The sequence below is a fragment of the Mytilus trossulus genome, chromosome 7 (genome assembly GCF_036588685.1).
Source record: "Mytilus trossulus isolate FHL-02 chromosome 7, PNRI_Mtr1.1.1.hap1, whole genome shotgun sequence".
Classification (NCBI taxonomy): Eukaryota; Metazoa; Mollusca; class Bivalvia; order Mytilida; family Mytilidae; genus Mytilus; species Mytilus trossulus.
Window position 1 is genome coordinate 70647156 of NC_086379.1, and position 21379 is coordinate 70668534.

A 21379-nucleotide genomic window follows, 5' to 3' on the forward strand; every position below is an offset into this window, starting at 1 on the left:
TTTTGAGAGGATTGTCCAAATGAGGCATTGTCATTTAAATTGAAGGAGAAATCAACCAAGCAATAATATTTTTTCAAAATTTGACAAGTGTCTTTAAATTTCATCTTTTTTACATAAACTTTGTAATTACCATAATTCGGCCATAACTGTAACAACAAAATTTGGATTTTATGAAATAGATGTACACAAAAGAGTTTAATCATTGAAATTTTGTCACATTTACGTGTTATAATTTATGTATAACCAATGTTAAATATTTTATTTATTTGAATTTATCCATCCAAATTTAAACTTCACCATCGAAAGCAATAAAATTGCTGCCTATTTAGTTTTCTTCGGAAAAACATTTACCAGAAACATTCAGAAGCAATTTTTTAACTTCGGAAAGCTTGATATACCCTCAGTGTTGAAAAATTATATGGTCAATTTTCAACTTCAGTTTAAACAAATATATATTTGAATCAACATCTGCTAGCATGGAAGCTGTTACTAAATAAGAGGATAATGCCTCTTAATTTTGTTTCTACTTTAGTCCAAATCATTGGGGTAATGGCTTTGCTCATTGATGATTTCTGTTCAGAAATACTTATATTTTATCATATTTGCTAGCATCTACATCACTTGGTCTCTAGAAGATAGATGTCACATTGCAAATCATACCAAATGTCATCATTATTTTTTATATTCTATGCTATCTTACTCTGTATTTTGGATTTTCCAGATTGATACGTAACAGTCCCATTCCTGTCAGGACATACTTCATGGAACCCAGTAAGTTATCCAAGACGGCAGGCTGTAAAGAAAAGAAATATTGATGATTATGAATTGCAATCATTACTTTTGTATGATTTAATTTTAAATAATAAAATTTGGTGGGTATGGGCTGTTTTTTTTGCTGTTTGGTCAGGCTGTTGTCTCTGTGACACATTCTCCATTTCAATTCTAAATTCTATTTTTGAATATCTTCAATTATAAGGAAAGAATTCTGATATAGCCCCACATGCCTAATATTTCTGTGACAGCCAAAGTTTCCTGTATACTGGTAACTTCCTTCACTTTTGAGAACCTTTATATGTAACTGACATATAGCTCACAGAACCTGACTATTTTGAAATTGAGCTATGGTTATTAAATGATAGTGTCTTACAAATTGCAGCCTTTTTGAGGATTTGCTAGGGCAAACCAGAGATCAGAGAAATCTTGGACTAACTTTTCAGATAATCACAAACCAACATGATAGTCCTGAAATATATTACACAATCTATAATAATAAAATGATAAATTCATACTATATCAGCCATATAATGGTCATAGATTTAATAGTATTCTATTAATTAAATATTAATAATTCAACACTCCTCTATTTATCATATTTAAACATTGTTAAATAGATCTTATAGATATTTATTGACTAAGACATGTCTAACTTGGCCTTCATTTAGACAGTTAAACAATATACAATCTTGTCGTGTCTTTCATGTGTCTTTCATCAGCGACATAAATACCACAGAAAAAACACAAAAATTTGAATAAAGGGTCAGCAATGTTAATGATCATATTAAGGTCATCAATAAAACCACAGAACCATTAGTAATTAGTCCAGGTAAATATTAACGTAGGTGTGTATAGATAATATCCCCAGGTAAAAACATATTCTTGTCCAATCATATTTATAAAAAGTTTGTCTTACCTACAGACAGTAATCTTACTATTAATAGTGCAGACTTTTGATAACAAATAAAAATATTATTGAATATTTATTGCAATAAGTTATCCTGTTCTGAGTTATGCCTGAAGGTTGTTTTTACCCTGGTGAAGTAGTCCTAAATCAAAAAACTTTTTCATAATCTGACTTTTTACACAGAATTTAAATAAATGATTGATCGATATGACATTGATAGCTGACTATTATGACTTCCGATTTTTAATCTAAACATTTCATTTTTTGTGGAATTTAATCATGCATTTGTTTGACTAGTAAACAAATATTCAGGTGAATTCATTAGCACATAATGAATTGGGCTAAACTCATGTGGTTTTGATATGAGGTGTCAACTTGCTTATCTTTGGAAGTCAAAACTTTTTCAAAAGATTTCTCATATTCTAGTCGTAGTATAAGTTACCAATATCTTCATTATGTATTGCTTTTATGATGAGTGAATTGGTTCTTCAGCAACAAGAGAAACCGGTCCAAACAAAAACTTTTGTTTCATATAAAGTGTAAGCCATTAAAAAGAGCTGTGGTGTCAAAATACAATATAGCACAAAAACAATTGATAGGGAACACTTATACAGGTAGCTTTCTGTTTGGTGTGAGCCAAAGCTCAGTGTTGAAGGGTGTACTTTGACCTATAATGGTTTACTTTTTACAAATTATGACATGAATAAATTGGGCAACTATAAAGATAAAATAAACTGTGTAGATCCTGTGAAAATCAATTGAGTATGATATCAGAACATTTGCTAGTGAACTAATAATAAATTTCATTCTCAATGTTCCAAATTTTGAAAATCTCAATAAGGGAAGGGAGATAATTCTTAACAGCAGAATTCTCTGCCAACAGGACCAAGTCAAACAACTGCTAGAGATCTGAAAACTTTTTAACATAAAGTTTTGCCTTTTTATGAGTATTCTATAACTATTGTCAATAAAAAAATGGTTGCTAGAGTTTCTTAAAAGCTTATGCAACTGGAGTTCTTCAAAACATTGTAGTGAAACATGACTGTCCCTAGCCTACAATCATGGATTTGTATAGTAAGCTGTAATGCACTGTTTGTATACATATTATAATTGCTCTCTACAAATACCTTTTACATGTTTACGTTATTACGATTTATAAGAAAACATATAAATAACATGTATGACATGACGAGTAGGTGACAATTTAACGTAGTACCTGACAGGTTAATTATATTGTATTATCTACCATGTCATTTATGGTATGAAAAATATTTGTATGATCCATGTTAGTAAGGAGGATTAATTTCCTGACATATTCCATTCACTTTCTATGTACTGGTATATATATACAACTAAGATAAGCCATTTTTATAATGCTGGCTGAGTTGAGCCTACAATAAGGAACTATTCTTATTTTAACAATGTATAAGTACATTCAGTTATACTTATTAATAAAATGTACAAACTTTATGTACAGTACTTCTGCATTGTAGCCGAAGTCAAATTTTCCTTTTATAGAGTTTTAATAAAACCCTACAGAACTTACCTCAAGGTGTCTATTCAATCAGTCAGGAAATAAATGAAAAGAGGTAAAATTTATGTCATATTTCTGATCTACAGTTAAAGGATGCATGTACAGGAGCAGATCCAGCAATTTCTAAAAGGGGTGTTTCCAACATAGGATAAAGGGGGTTCTAACTATACATGTATGTCCAAATTCAAATATGTTGATTGTCCAAAAAAAGGGGGTTCCAACCTCCAGAATCCCCCCTCCCTCTAGATCCGCCACTGATGTATGTATGTAAGAGCATGTGACATATGAAGGGCCAAAACAAAAACTTTTAATGGTAAGAACTGGTTGTTATAGTAGTCTTTCACCTCAAACATGTTAAGCATTTAGAAGTCCTCTGTTACTTAGTCTAACCTTTTCAAAGGCCATTTCAAGGCCTTTTATTTCGGAACAAATTTACTATTGGGCTTACTATACTTTTTCAATATTATAATCATGATGACCTTAAGGTTTAAATGTGTTTCATCTACAATTTTTTATCCATTTTATATGTTCATACATTTCAAATCATGCAAATTTTCAGATTTACTGGGTAGAAACATTGTTAAATAAGGCCTTTATAAAATGCACAGCCATAAAACTATTGTTGTACTATAACAATATCCATAAAAATCCCCTTAAAATATTATTATCAAAGACGTGTATTTATAAAACCTGACATAAAATTTCAACCAGAAAACTCCTCTCAATGAAAAGATCAGAGAGATCCAAAAGGAATGAAACTAGGTAGCCAATATTTACAAGTCAAATTAATGTGTTTAAAAATAAAAATTGTATTAAATAATAATCCAATGTATTTCCTACTAAATGATGCATTATAGCCAGGTATTCAATAAAGACTATCACAAAGGCAGTCATTTAAATGGCTTGTCCATACAAATATTTTTTGTGGCTATGCTTTTTACAAGCTACTATAAAAATACTGTATATCAGGCAGGAGAAATTAACAAAATCGAATGAAATATGCACAGACATTTCTGTTTGAAAGAAAAATCTGTAGTTCTATACATTTCCTTCTTTTCAATGAGGAAAATCCTGGTTTAACAAATTAATGAAAATCAATGTCTGAACACAGAAACATATGTTACATGTATATATCCTATTACTTGATTTTACTTAACATCAGCATTGATTTGTAAACTTTTATAAAAACAAACTAGACAGCAAGAGACAGTTATGCTGCAATGGAAGGTTCCATGAAAACAGTAACTCAGACTGACAGCAAGCTATCAAAGCTAAAAAAATATTTAAAATTGAGAATTGAAATGGGGAATGTGTCATAGAGACAACAAACTGACCAAAGAGCAGACACAGTGGAAGGTTGTGGTCAAATATTTTCATTATTAAATATATAATGAATACGGTTTTATATCAAATTAGTACTGGACACCTGATGACTATGGGACATAACTAAGATAACAGTGGCATGATTTATTTTGTTTAATACATAGTCCAACATGACCAAGACTAGAATGACAGAGATGATATCAATCTTATAACATGACATTATGAAAGATTGTTTGGCCTAGAAGACATCATTACTGTAATTAAAACAGTAATTTATTAGAATGTTTGGTATGGTAAATAACTCTAACATTTATAAATGTTTCCAGTCACCAAATTGTAATTCAACCCAAACTCAAATGTAAAAGTAAGAAAAATGTAGTCAGTCTTAGACAGTTCAAAATGAGCTACATTTTTGGCTGTGACTTTGACAGAATTTTGTTTTTAACTTTTGTGCATTTAACTTAATTTATGAAATGAAACAAATATACAAAGACAGTCATAAATGGAGGTCTAATCCAAAAGATATGCTTCAAGTCAGAGGCATATACCTTCCTGATTCTATTTTACAACAGCATTTATATGTTTTTACAACAGCATTTATATGTTGATGTTGTTCATTTGTAAAAAAAGAATTAAGTTTTTCAACCAGGAAAACAGCCTACATTTTTTAACCTAGCGTACTTATTGACCTCCCTCCCTGTGCTATCTCTGAAAACCGTAATGTATAAGAATAGGAGACATATTCCTCTCTGTACAAACACCATCCATCCTCGTGTCTAAAACAAATTCTTACCTTAAATGACATTAATTCATCATTAGAGAATCCATCATGATGTATTATTTTCATTTGTTTTACCAAAGTACTTTTGCCACTCTCTGCTGCACCTGTTAGATAGAAAGAAATATTATTATATATAAAACTAATGACACTGTTACATTTCAATATTTCTACAATGTATATATTATTAGGGGTTTCAAATTTGTTGTTAGATAGTCCTAACACATATGTATCTAAATTATCAAGAGGCATAACAATATTTTAGAAAGAAATATTCTACATTGGCCAGATCATATTATACTCTTTCTTGTTAACTCCATCTACTATTCTCTTATATGTTGTCCATACTCTGAAGAAATTATGTTATGGAAGCATATAATCCAGAGTTAACTAAGTGTGGTTCAGAGTTCTGGAATTGGTTTTTTTTCTCTTAGAGACCTTTGAATTTTAAGTTACAGCATTCAAAGACTTTCCATCCTTTAAATTAATAGGACTTTCTTGAGGAGGACAATTAATTTATAACTCTTATGAGTTGTGACTAAAAGCTCAAGGAACATGGCAAAAGCCAGATGCCAACTTTAATTCATAAGGAAGTTCAATACTAATTATGGTCTGTCAGTGCAACTTTTGAATCCAGCATGATACCCCAACAGTAGCAGGAGTAGTCATTGAATATGTTTAGATCTTATTATAACAAAACCCATGTTTAAAACAATTAACATATATTCAAGATGTTCATAATGAAAACTGTCTTTATTTTATCTTTTTGAAACATAGATTTAATTACAACAAAACAAATACCATTCAAAGAAATATAGATAACGATGATAAAGTTTATATGTCTCAAAGGTATAGTTGTATGATTGTAAATGAATGAATGATTTAACATGGGAAATGTAGGCGGAGAATCATTTCATAAATTAAACATAAGCATTTAAAATATGTGTTGTTGGAATGTGTCTGTCAAGCGGAAATACACCTGATGCAATACTAACATTCTCTAGACCAGTTATAATGAATTACATTCCTCTTATAATGTAAGTGCCCTTTCATTTGCTAATAGGTCACAGAATAATGAGACCAAAACTAAAACTGTCACATATCAACATCATCTCCATTCATGCAATTATATACTTTATTTACCTAATAAGGTATGTAATGGAAATATGCATTTAAAAGCTATTTCCTTCATACACATGTTATATGCAGTAACACCTTTTTTTTTAAAAATAACCACATCTAAAAAATGAAATTCATCCTGGTTAAGTCCATACTCTTTTCTACTGTAATGCTATAAACAAAACATCTTCAAGATTCATTAAAGCAAGCAAAAAGGATGGAACAAAAGTACCAGATTCTTCTGAAACAATGTATAAGACTAATATAAAATTGAGTTCAGTGTACTTTTTACTCAGTGTAATGTTTCATAAGATTCTAACCATGTTCGACAAGGGGAAGAGAATTAATTTTGAATTTAGAATAAATGATATTGTAATATCTTGGTCATATGATTGATTGATTGATTGGAGTTTAACACTTTCAGCATTATTGGCTATTTCAAGGCAGTCAGTTTTTCTAGATGGAGGAAGCCAGAGTGCTGCATGGTGACCTTTGGCAGGAAAACTGGCAATCCTTGTCAACTTATATTTGAGATGAGCACAGGTTCAAACTACATGCTCATATGCATTAATATTGTGTCATACAAGTACAAACAGAAAATTAAAAAACATGTATGTCATCTATAAACATTACATAATTCTTTGATCTCCAAACTTACAGGTACACACAGGTAAATACTACACATTCCAGGCTAGAAAATCTTATATTTACTTTGGAAATTTTCACCTTTAATCTGCTTTTTTCTGTTAGCATTAAAATATTTAGAAATAAACCTATCAAATTAAAGAATTTTCACCTGTGCGTGCATTTTTTATCAGAAATTTCTAGTAGATATTTCCTTCCTTAATGGTCTGTCTTTACATGTACCAAGGAATTGTATATTTAAATATACAATTCCATGTATGTACACATATAAATGAAACCTGGTTTTAATTGTCAAAATGTATCTTAAACATATTTTAAAATCCTAACAAAATTTCATATACACCTAAAAAAAATATATATTGGAAATATAATTATTATATGTTCAGTTGTCTTTCATTTAGTTGTAATATTTTAAAGAGGAGTTTACACTGGAGTTTTTTCGTTTATTCTTCCTTTTAAATTCCTTGGTTTTCAAAGCATAATTTTGTGTAGGAGAAATTTTCAATAAAAATATACCTAGATTAAACAATTTCCAAAAATATTCTATTACCAGAAAAAGTCAAAATTATCTCTAAACCGAGTGTTTATCAATCTTAAATTTCAGTTTAACAATCATCAAAGAAATTTAAATGGTAACATTAAAGGTTTAGCAGGTAAAACAATAGCAGTTGTTTAAAACAGAAAAATGTCCATACTAGACCACACAATGTTATAAGATAATGATTTTGAAGGTCAAATAAAAACACCCACCAAAAATCAAATGAAAACTTCTTTTTTGTGTCTCTCTAGTATAATGCTCCAGACACATAATTTAGAGAAAAACAGTAACTTCTTTGGTGTTAAAAGATGACATAAATGTATAACAAAAAACAAAATGTTTTTGAAAATTCCATTGGTGTAAGATTTAAAATATTACTACAAATTATTCTTTTAGTTTGAGGAACATGTTTGATTCAAATTGATATCATTACAGAAGATTATTAAGAAAATCAATCAGCTTTTAATCAAAATCTTCGAATCAAATTCAAAATTCAAATCTTTTATAGCTGACTATGCGGTATGAGCTTTGCTCATTGTTGAAGGCCGTATGGTGACCTATAGTTGTTAATGTTTGTGTCATTCTGGTCTTTTGTGGATAGTTGTCTCATTGGCAATCATACCACATCTTCTTTTTTATATAATCAGGACTTTTCAGCAATATTGACTTCTTAACTAAGAGATTTTCATCCTATATTGGGTGGTCTGCAGTAAGGAGGTGTGTGCTAAGATTACTGTTCAATCTCACATGGTGACTTCTGCTATTATAGTCTTGAATCTGACTGTTTTGAGGGTGGACAACTAATCAAATATTTGAAAACAACTGTACTTAAAAGTTAGGTTTAATGTGTCCAGCATGGTCAGAGTAATACTAATGCTAATATATAATTTTATTGAACATGGTCAAATCTAGCTCTGCCTTTATCACAAGTGTAATCAAGTTGAAAAAGTAAGGAGTTACCCATTTTATTTACAGTTTTCCGGTATTTGAGTTTTATTTTGGATAATCCAGTCAGGGGAGTTACTTGTACAAGTGATTTTTTAAATCACTTATTTGAGTGATTTTTTATTTTTGCTTAGAAACATAGCTATAGGTAGAAAACTTGAAAATTTGAATTTCCCCCAATTTGTAGCTCGTTGTAATCTTGTGAGATTTTTCCTAAACCACATGGTTTTCCAAAGATATGGTGGGAAACACTGCAAACATTGACAAAATAAAGGAATTTGCAAAAATTACTTGAAAATGACTAAAAATAGCCTTGAATTATTTATAGTCTGAGGATTTTATAAGAATTTTGCTGATACTGTGAATATTTTTCCAATAAACTTCAACATTTAAACTACATTTTGACGTTGAAAAATATATGTACTCTCGATAAAAATACCATTACTTGCCTGGTTTGAAAATTGGACCTTCTGAAGATTTTAAATCACTTCAATGAGTGATATTTTTATTCAGATACAAAAGATCATTTCAGCAAGTGATTTTTGGGATTGAAATTAACTTAAAGGGGATTAACTCCTGACGACTTAAAAAGTTCAAACAAAAAAGTGTTTTTCAGAATGTCAAAAACTTTTGGCACGATAATATAAATATGAAATCATTGTGTGCCTTCTGGATTTATTATAATTTCATAATTTCTTCACACTGCAAATGGAAATATTAAATATTTATTTGATAAATTCAGACTTAATAAAGCAGATCTTTATAAACAAACTCCATAACAACTTACATGCCAAGATAATGTTCTTTTACCAAAGAGGGTAAACAAATAATTTACATATTTTTTTGTGTATACTGTTCACATTCAACTTTCTACATATACTGGGAACTTGGTTCTGCATGGTTAATTCAGGATAAAGACAAATGTTCATCTTTATTTTGTGAGATTGGTCATTTGTGTTTTGAATGTCTCAAATGACCATAGGTGGATCCAGGGGAGGGCCTGATCCCCCTTTTTGTCGGAAAAAATTGCTTGATTATATAGGGGATCACTGAAGCATGACTGGAGCCCCCCTTTATGAAAAATTCTGGATCATTCACTGATGACTGTGCTGTCATGGCTGTAGCGATCTCCGGGGGAAGCTTGTTCCAGTCTGGTGGTGTTCACAAAGAAGGACCATTTTCTGCAGTCTTTGGTTGCTGTTTGTACCCTGCGTTTATGCTGTTGTGTATGTCTAGACACTGGTGGATCTAAAGGGGGGGGGGGGGGTTCGGGGGGGACCCCACTTTTTTTTTGTCGATCAATGCATTTGAATGGGGACATAGTTGGACCCCTATTTAAAATGGCTGGATCCACCCCTGCTTGATACTCTAGTTGGTCTAATAGGAGGCACACTTTTTTGTTGATGGCTACTTTATTGTTGACGATCTTGTACATCAATGCAATGTTTGCATTTTTGTTTTTATTGATCTAACATCCAGATTCATGCATGTTATTAAAAATCACTGTGCAGTAAGATCATTTGTACCATCACAGAAATCACTCTGTGCAGTGATTTTAAATCATTTGTACGAGTGATTAACACTATTATTTATCCTGGTCTTATGGGTTTTCTTACTATTAAGAATGTATTTTGACATCACAATTTCAATAGCAAAAGCATGCATTGTACAAATTCATAAGTAAGAAAACTGTTAACATATGATCTGACCATAACTTTTACTGAAAATCACTGTGGTTTGAAATCATCTGTACAAGTGATTTATATTAATTCATGTAAATCACTCTGTGCAATGATTTAAAATCATTTGTACAAGTGATTTGTATTTTTTTATGCAATGATTTGAAAGAATTGTACAAACGATTTTCATTATTATTGATACTCAGGTCTCATGCATGGGTTTTCCTAAAGTATAAAAAATGCATTGTGATGTCAATTTTTTATTGAAAAAGCATGCATAGCAGTACAAAAACATAGGATTTGACAATAATGAAAGTCACATACTGTGCAATGATAAAACCATTATGAGTACAAGTGATTTTTATTATTTTAAACCCTAGCTATAGCTTTGAATATTGCTTTAAAAACTTGGGGGGTAAACTGTTTTACCTCTGTCTGTCCATCCATCAGTCTGTCTGTACCATGAATAATTGCATTGCATTTTTGTCAGAAACTACTTGCCAAGGATTTCAAAATTTGGTTTTAGGGTTTTAGGGTTTATATAAGTCAGCTACTTGTATACCCAGTGATGCATTTTCCAGATTCATCATTTAAATTCGGGGAAAAAAGAAGTCATTATCATCACTGTAAAAGTGTTTGGATTTGTTGGTAAATATCACCATGATCACTGACAAGGTCAATTGGCTATAAATACCTTGTGTGCTATAAATGGTAAGAAGCACTAAGTTTTAAGTTGATTAGACTTCAGCTTCATCAAAAACTATCTTGACCAAAAACTTTAACCTGTAGCGGGATGAACGTACAAACAGACACAAAGACGAATGGCGGAACAGACAGATGGACAGATGCACAGACCAGAAAACATCATGACCCTCTACTATTGTAGGTGGGCCATAAAAAATATAGATTTGATCTGATTGATATTTTTTGCTTCATAAATGATCTTGTGCTGGACAGCAGGACCCCTTGCTGAACCTGATTACAACAAAAAAGTTATCTGAATTTGAATTTGTTGAAATAGTTATATTCTGACAAAAAGATTGAAATGCTCTAGACCTGCAAAATTTGACAACTTTTAGGACCTCTGCATTCTGTTTCAACCCTCAAAAAGACTAAAGTATGTTACAGAGTTGAATAAATGATTAGTCCTAGTCATTAAATAAAGATTAATATTCTGATATTGGATTTCTAACAGGGGAGGGGTTTCTAATCAGAAATCACTTCTACCAGTGTTCTATTGAAATCACTCTGAAGGAACAGTAAATAAAAGTCACTCCATTCATCCCCCCTTTTTAAGTGACTGAGGCAGAAGTGCACCATGTGAACTTTTGTCATCACTTTGCGTCTGTCGTCATAAACTATTTCAAAAACCTATCCTCTGAAACTACTGGGCCAAATACCTTCAAACTTTAAATAAATGGTCAATAAGGTATCTAGTTCATAAATTGTATCAGAAGTTTTGATCCATCAACAAACAAACACATTTTGTTTCAGCACTCTGAAATTATACAATTTACAAACATTTGATTTGATTGATAAATATAAAGTTATTTTTTTTAAATTCGAATTTTTTTATTTTTTATATATCTGTTTTTCACCATCTAGAAATTAATTGAAAATACTGCTGGTATCAGAAATAAACACCAATTTTAAATCACTCTGTGCAGTGGTTTTAAATCATTTGCACAAGTGATTTTAAATCATTTCTACAAGTGATTTAAAATCATTTCAACAAGTGATTTAAAATCATTTCCACAAGTGATTTACATTCTAATTGAATGGAAATCACTCTGTGCTGTGATTTAAAATCATGTGTACCAGTGATTTACATTATTTCAAAATGTATGTGAAAGACACCCTTTGAAGTGTTTTATTTTTATTTATAAGAGTGATCAATACTATGAATGATTGTATTCCATCTACTTCACTAGAAATTATAATAATGACCTGCAAAATCTTATTTTATCACTGCTCAGGTCTTTAGTTTTCTGCAAATGTTGGTTAAAATGTTTGTTTGTTTTTGGTCAAAGCATTTTCAGTTTATTATTGTTCTTGCTGTTCCTTTTTTTATGCCCATTTGTAGTCTACGTAGGGCCATTAAATTTTACCCTTGTCCATGTTGTCTGTATGTCCAAAAATTTGTTTCTGTTCTCTAACTTAAATTTGCCTCAACCAAATGTTATGAAACATATAGACAATGCTTATATTACCGCCAAACTCAGCTATAATTGTTTTTGATTAATGGTCTTTTATATTTTAAGTTTTGGTGGTTTGAAACCTCTGCTTTATGAAAAACAAGTAATTCATGTCCTACTTCTAATGCTATTTTTTGCTCAGAAAATAAATTTTACTCAGGGCAAAAAAGTTATTTTTACCTTTTTTATAGTTATCTAATGTCAAGAAGACCCCTGTTGTGATGTTGTTCTTAGAAAGAGAGGGATAATCCTGGTTTCTTATTGAAAATTTTCCAAACAATAATAATCACTTGAATGAGTGATTTAAAACTATATTTCTTATCACTGGTAGAAGTGATTTTTAAAAAGTAATGAAAGGGAATTAACTCTTGTTTTGTTGAAAAAATCACTTGAGAAAGTGATTTTAAAAATCACTTGTACAAGTAACTCCCCTGACTGATAATCAGTAATACTGAATATTGAATAGAAACTATTAAACTGTGAAATTGATGACCTTCTTGTCGACCAAACACAAAACCTCTGTTGGACAAATGTAAATCTCAGGTTTAAGATCAATGTTGTTGCCCACACAAATCTTGTTCAAGAACCATTATTATAACATTATGCATATAATCCTAGTATTATAAATTCATTTTTTACAATGGTAAATCTGTTACAAAAGAGAAATTAGTCATAAGGGGATTTGTAAAAATCTCTGTCTTTAAACCTGTATGTATTGAGAGTTACACTTTCTTTTAGGCTGATCAGTGACTTCTTTACAAAGTTAATTCCTGTACTAAACAAGATTTATAATTTTAAGTAGCATGAGTCAATACTATTTAATGTTATTAATTACTTTGATATGCTGTTTTGGATTGATCTCGGGTCAAGTTTTACCCTTTTATCAATTTCAGTTTGTACATACCAGTCTTTTTATTACTTCATCGTGCATTAAAAACATTTACAACAAAAAGTAGTTTTTAATATATATGCATTTCAAAAAATATTCATGGACATTAAATTATTCTTTTTACAAGTTATCAAAAATAAATCATGCAAGGTCATACAGGTTCCCAGATGTAAAAAAAAGTATAAAAATGAGGCCTTGGTTAACTAAAGTCCTGCACTTAACTACCAAAACATTTAGGATGACAACACTTTATTGACAATAATCAATATTGAATTTGATCTCCAAAGAAAAGTTTTTTTTAAAGTGCCCTTCTTTAAATGACAGTTTATATTGATCACAAGAATAGTGTATCTTGATAACTATGAAATTATATTACAGTCCAATGAAAATCAATAATATATATAAAGTACATGTAATACTTATTATATGGAACAAAATAAAAAAGGAAATATCAAAGGTACAACAAGAGGTTCAACTGTCTGTGAAAAACGAATAATTAATATCCTGGTCCAAAAAGAGGACAAAGACAAAGACAACAAGCTACATGTAAACTTAAGATTGACCAACACAAACCCGACCAAAAAAATGTGTTAAAATGCATCTGGGAACAGTGTTAATTTAACTCCTGAATGCATATACCAGACACACTCTGTTTTGCAACTTAATTTGAGGAAAACCAAAGAATCTATGATGTATTCTGTAGCAACAACTGAATCTGTTATACAAAAAGATGCTTTTTTATTGATATTTAAGATTGTAACAAATGTAATCACAATGAAATAAGATCTTGAGTTGACCAATAACAATCTCAGATGTGTGCCCAGAGAGCATGAGTGATTGACATTTAAGCAGCTTATACTTATCAGCCTAAATTCAAAAGCTTTAAGTAAAAGCATGAAATGTACAACTGTACGCTTCCTGTAGTTATATTCTCACAATTGAAAGGAGTATATCTTATGAAGAGGACATTACAAAGTTACTGTCCATGTATAGTCATCAGGCATTGTCAAATCTGAACATTCTGAAGCAAAACTATTTCACATTGGCAGCACCAGAAGATATTAAGTAAACATGCAGTATTTGTGTCATAATTCTGTCAGAGCATAGAAGTATTTCAGTGAAAGACTTCAACAAAAGATGACAGAGACTTGAGAAAAGATGAAGAATCAGTAAAGATGAAGAATTTATGGCTCTTAAGAGATGATTGAGACTTGAGTGTCTAGACTTGTTAAAATATTTAATAGATGATAAATTTATGATGAACATATCATACTGTGTCCACAGTGCATGTAAATAATTCCATATACCATAATGATATAGTTCTGAATGGAGTCCATTGTGTAGGCCTTGAGAGGTGTTATCTGACCATCAATTTTGAACAGCCATCAATATGAACCTTAAGAGGTGGTGATACACCACTTTATCTGAATAAACATCTTATATTGTATTCACACTGAGTGGAGAAGTTTACATATAATGTGACTTATTTGACTTCAGGAAATCTTCATAAATATCTGCTGATTTATAGGGGTAATTTATTATATTTGACATGGAATAATAACACAAAATTATAACCATAAATATTGAAAACAAAGAATTTAGATTCAAAAATTTTAGTATAATTGAAATCTCAACTCGGAATATCTATTCCTTGCTTTAGAAAATCGCTATACTATTCCGTTTTAAATATATATGTCCCTATATTGCACGATTCTTCTTTTTGTAGCAAAATATTACAAATCCTGAGTTTCAGCACTCACAGTGAAACAGCAGCTGTTTACTGTTTCAGTGCCCCTCATCAGCTCTTTTATACTGATACTGTCATGGTCTGTTCTACAGTCGGATTTTCATAGTATGCTTTTTTTGATATGACAACCCCTACTGCATGTAACATGTTTTATTTATAGTCAAACATGGACCCATTTAAAGATTTTCACAGAGTTTTGTAACATTTACATTAGAATGAGAGAATTCGAAGGTTAAATACTAAAAATACATAAACACACAGCTATTGAAAAATCAAATATTGAAAAAAGAGATTTAAAATGACAACCTCGTAGGGACAATTTTCGAATCATTTATAATTAAAAAGTCATTTAATACCAACTTGTAAAAACTTGAAACTGGAAGTTAATTTGATCTAAAAACATGTTTATGTGTCATAATCAGTAAGGAAATAGATAATATTGAAGGTGTTACTATTACAAATAATGGCTAATCTGTATTACAAGGGCTATCATTGGGACCTTAATCATTGATAAACAAGGAGGTGTCAATCTAAGATTAAGTACTACCTGTATATATTCAGTGTTAATCAACAAGAATAACACACTGGTTATTGGATTACCTTGTACACAAATTATTAAGATCAGGCCTCTAGGCCAAGATATGTTCGCTAAAAATATTTGTCCTTCCTTTTTGTTTTAGTGTCACAGAAATAATATCTTTTTCCCTTTTAAAAGCTTTAATTATAATTAAGATATTTTTGATGGGAGTGAAAGTCTCTTGGTAGATTAGGTAGAGTTGACAAAAGTTATAAATCAAATAAGCTACTCAGTATCTGTCAGAATTATAATACCACTCTTTCCTGGACTTCAAAACTATTTTGTTGAAAAATGCAATGAACACTTTTCCCTACATGTACATTAAATGTTAATACAAAGAAAACTGTAATTCAAATGTGCATATACATGTATGAATCTTTGGAATGTCCAACATGGCAAGAGGGTTTTATAGCACATATTGTTTTCTTTCTTAATAAAGATACCATATCAAAATATGAAAGTTAAATATGAAGTCAAATTTATGAAACAATGACAAAAAGTTAAACAAAAAAATCAAATGCAAATAATAGTTCATAGCAGTCTAGATCTTAATTTTATCAGTATATATAGTAAGACTATACTATACTTGTAAGGTTTAACTAGTATCACTGACATAACTCATTATAGTCTATAGCAAATAAACATTTGCCTATATGTCATAAAATAGGAAATTTTGATAGAAATAAATTAAGAAGGTGTTTTAGAAAATGCAACATATCCTGCTTATTTCTGACAAATAATTTTAGAAAAACATGCTTTTGTTCCCAATGCAGAAGCTAGATGACAGACACTCAAAATTTGAATGTAATATATAAGACACACAAAACCATGACACCCAAAAGAGAGAAAAAAGAGACAAAATGGTTATGCAGACAATTATAACATCATGATTTTTTAAAAACTTTAATAATTGTTATTTTAAGATAAATGGTCATGCTCATGTACATTGTTATACAAATTCTTAGTATGGATAGTAAAATTTGGTATTTTCTCTGAGTCTTTAAATTACTCATAACTAGGTGCACAACATAAATAAATACCAAATATTACTACATGTATCCATACTAAGAAACAAATTCTTATAGTATGGATAGTAAAATTTGGTATTTTCTCAGAGTCGTTTAAATCACTTGAAACTAGGTAAGATGTGCACAGAACTGCTAGATATGTATCATAAATGTAGAAAATTGAATATTTTTGTCAACAACAAAAAAACAAAAATCTCTATCCTGTACCCATAGCACCTGTGGAAATAACAGCTAGATCATTTAGGAGTATAATTATTAGAAAATCAAAATTCTTTATATCTTTAAGTCATATATTACAATAATCTTAATTTAATTATATTTTTTTTTATATAAATAAGGATAATTATAGTAATTTTTATAGTATACATGTAATGAAGAGTCTTACCAAGTAATAAAATTTTAATGACATTTTGCTCTTCTTTAGCCCATGACTGTAATTGTCGGTCTATAACATCACTCTTGGCACGTGCTTTCAATTCCTCTTGATCCAAACTTAAACACTGACCCATATTAATGAATTGTACATTTTCACTAAAATTACAACACAGTATTTTTAATAATACATTTAAAACTTTTTCATATTAAATAAAATCCAAATCATCCCTAGTATGATATATTTCAATAGATCAACACACTAATTTCCTTTAAAATCTAAAAAATCAACTTTAAACACAGACTGTCAACACATATATCAATGTCGATATTTCACTTCAGACACCCGTACTACTTATTTGTGTACTGGGACAAATGATTTGTTGTCGTGTCCTCAAAAAACATGTAAATGCAAATGTCACGTGTATGCAGAACAGGACCCGCCCACTTTTCATTTTTACGGTGACTACACAAAATATGACTGTCAAATATATCCGACAGTAAACAGAATTTTAAAAACACTACGAGCAAAGTTGGGAGATTTCTTGTCTTTTTTTAGGTGTATAGGTCTAGAAATTTTACTCTAAAATAGAAAAGCATATAAAAACAAATACAAAAAAGAACAATTAAAGTCATATAACAAAACAAAACAAAACTGTGTAATTACTGAAAAATAAAACAAAACCACACCGCAAAAAAAATTAATATATAATAAAACATACGAAAAACCAAGGATTTGTATAGTAAGAACTTACTTTACAAATCCTTGGAAAAACAAAAGAAAAAAAACTAACCAACATGAAAACAGGCCATCGTTTTCAATTTCTTGATGTTGAAACATAAGTCAGGTTTAACTGTGTCTATTGTAATCACAGGCACTCGTCTCAGAATTTTGTTTTACAGAAAGGTATAGGAAAAAATCTGAAACGAGTGCAAGTGATTGTTATCTCTCTTTCAAGTTCGATGGGATAGATGCACGTTCACTGATACACTGATAAATGAAAAAAAGATTTAATAAACCGTTAAAACGACCTCATGCAGGCATGCGCCGGAAAGTAATCCTCAAAAAGTTGATGGTATTCCGTAACTACAGAAGAAGAATAAGACTGTGACATTTATTCTTTTCAACAATTGTACTATGTATCTTTGATTTAAAAAAAAAAAAGAAAGAAAGAAAACTGGGGGTCTCTGTATTACATACACAAGTTACATAAGTGTCCTTACAAACAATGGTATATTGCTAAAAAATCCAAGTGCTGCCGATAAAACCAAAATTATGAAGATAAGTCGTGCTTCAAATATATTGTAAATTAATCTTCTCCAGTGGAGACATGCATTGGATGTGGATACTTTAAAATTGTAAAGATCTGTTAGAGAACATACAATCCATGCAGGCCTTTTTCATCTTGTACTAGTATAAAATAGATATAAAAAGATGTGGTATAAGTGCCAATGAGAAAACTCTACAGCCAAGACACAATCATTGTTTTTAAAAGAAACCCCATACTTGGTCAGAGTACGGTCTTAAGAACGGAGCGTTACTTGGCTCATACCGAACATCTTGAGCTATAAAGTGCATCAAAAAGACTAGTGTAAAGTTATTCAAACGGTATACAAAAAAACGAGTAACAAGAAACACCCATGAACCATAAAACATTTCGCTTATCTACATTTTACACAGGTATTGCCCATTCCAAACTAAAAGACAAATCGAAAAAACTGGTCTTGATTCGTTTCATGAAAAAGAATTTTCAACGTATATGTTTTATAGCTTGTTTACTTTGTAAAAAATATTACTCTGATTTAAACAAATTAAAATCTCTGAAACTGACAGTATCAAGTTGAATGCTTTATTATTTTAATTGACACCATATGTGTTACGTTTGGAGGACACACATCGTCACTCCCAGGGGAACCAACTGTGCTCCTCTTCTTGTCGACTTGTTCGTTCATTTATATGATGCTTACTCGAAAGAATGAAAAGAAGCTAGCATTATTTTTTTTATTATTTCACTTTTTGTATATATTATATATCTATACAGATTTTATCTCATCAAATAATTCATTTGTATGTGATTATATTGAACGCAGCTATTTAAGAACTATAGAAATAACGAATTCAACATACACTAAATTATGCATCTTATTTTGAATAACATCTAGGCATTGACGAGGATTGGTTAAGAACACATATATATTTTAATGAAAAAAGAGATGTCCGAGGGGCAGTTTTCCAATTATAAACTTTCCATTCAATCCTATGTAGCATGCATGGCTAAATTCCAGTATCGCCTACATATGGAGTATGTATCTACCAGTTATAATACGATATTTCAGAGCTTGCAATTCATATCGTGATTTCCTTGATAAAAGGTTCTCACAAGGAAACTACTTAACCAAGATTTCCAAGTGATGAAGCTGAAATCATTCCTTCGACAATCTTTCGGACGCAATCACGAGTTGGTTGGCCGCTTTGTAATTTCTGTTGCACGCCCACCGACATATATGTTCCAATTGCCGCAGCAGCAATACAATCCTCTTTTCCTCGAATGTGAGATACCGAATAAGACTTAATTATCAACATGCAGGTCGAATGTGAGATACCGAATAAGACTTATCAACAGGTCGAATGTGAGATACCGAATAAGATTTATCAACAGGTCGAATGTGAGATACCGAATAAGACTTAATTATAAACAGGTCGAATGTGAGATACCGAATAAGACGTATCAACAGGTCGAATGTGAGATACCGAATAAGACTTAACAACAGGTCGAATGTGAGATACCGAATAAGATTTATCAACAGGTCGAATGTGAGATACCGAATAAGACTTAATTATAAACAGGTCGAATGTGAGATACCAAATAAGACGTATCAACAGGTCGAACGTGAGATACAGAATAAGACTTATCAACAGGTATATGTACTTACACGGGCATTATGACGAGTACAGCAAGCGGAGCATGAGCTGAATCCAAAGCATATGAGATCATTCAGTTTTGCTGGGTTCTGATTGTAAAGACTTTAGAATGAAACTATTAACGGAGTTTAAACAAATTTCCGAAGAAATCTTTGATTCTGCATTTCTCGAATAGTGTTAATCGTTCCAGAAAGACAATCTATCGCATTGTCCATTTGAAGAAAAGGGGAAACCTATCAGTGTCTATATCGTTATGATATGTATGGAATGACACGTATTTGAGCACAGACGGTTGGATGGATGTTGCAGTCGTCATCTGGACCAACAAAGTCAGTATGTTCGTTCTCAAAAAAAATTCTGGCCCTGTTTTGAGGTAATGATTTTTTTCTCTCTCAAGTAGACACATACTCACTTTGAAGTTCGTGAGCAGGCAAATATATGTTCTGTTATATTTGCTCTATTACTTGAAACAATTAAAGAAATGAAAAAGATTAAAGGGTACATTCAAACTCATAATTCGAAGAAGAAAAAAACCGACAACCGAGCAGGACTTAAACGCAAAAGACCAACAAACAGAAAACACAACAAAAAAAGCTAAAGACTGAGCAACAGGAACCCAATAAATTTGAAAACGAGGGATGACCTTAGGCCGTGCAAATCCTGCTCCATATGTGGTACTTTCAACTCTGCTTGCGACGCACGTGAAATAAATAATATATAGAAACCAATTATCCGTCATTACTGATTTCCATCAAGGCTACCGTTGACAATTTCCTGATGTTCAAATCTCGTAAATAGATTAAGAGAGTATAACATAAATACCGAATTCCACTGGAAGTAAATTAAAAAAGGGAAGTCCACAAGTCTGACAAAATCGATTTTTTTATAACTAGCTAAACCATCCACTTGTATGACAGTTTATATCTGAGACTACTCATTACAACACACTACTGTGCACGTGCTACTGTGTTATAGTAGTCTCAGTTTATATATAGCTCCGTTAAAATGAAAATTTGCACGTTGCACAACTTTAAGAAACATAACACTGAAAAGTAATTATGAACATATATACAACCAGCAGGTTGTTGATATTCCTATTGGAACGAACTATGCACCACAGAGTCTCATTGTCGGCATTTTCGTATATTCAAATGAGTCGGAGTGCCTTCAGTGAACAGACACGTAAATTAAATGTCTTCAATCTACCTCAAAAGAAAGCAGATCCTCGAGGTATTCCTTTGGTAAACGTTTACTAATATACCTAATGTGTCTGTTAAAACTTAGTAAAGACACTTTATTTTTTACGTTTTTTTATCTAATTGGTTGGTCAAATTTGCAGGGCATATATCTATATAGCACCGTTACTGGTTACCCACATCGAATATTATGTGCTTCACCTGCACGGA

At 30.9% G+C, this 21379-nt stretch overlaps 1 protein-coding gene across 1 annotated transcript in view; it reads right to left on the reverse strand.

The window, feature by feature from the left end:
- LOC134725716 (guanine nucleotide-binding protein G(o) subunit alpha-like) overlaps positions 1 to 17468 on the reverse strand; it is a 30913-nt gene extending 13445 nt beyond the window's left edge. Inside the window, exons 1-3 of the mRNA XM_063589748.1 lie at positions 17064 to 17468; positions 5332 to 5423; positions 701 to 793 (exon numbers count right to left, since the gene is read on the reverse strand). Of these exons, the coding sequence (XP_063445818.1) occupies positions 701 to 793; positions 5332 to 5423; positions 17064 to 17187 (309 nt within the window). The 5' untranslated portion in view covers positions 17188 to 17468. The remainder of the gene's footprint in view (positions 1 to 700; positions 794 to 5331; positions 5424 to 17063) is intronic.
- Between the last annotated feature and the right edge of the window lie 3911 nt (positions 17469 to 21379).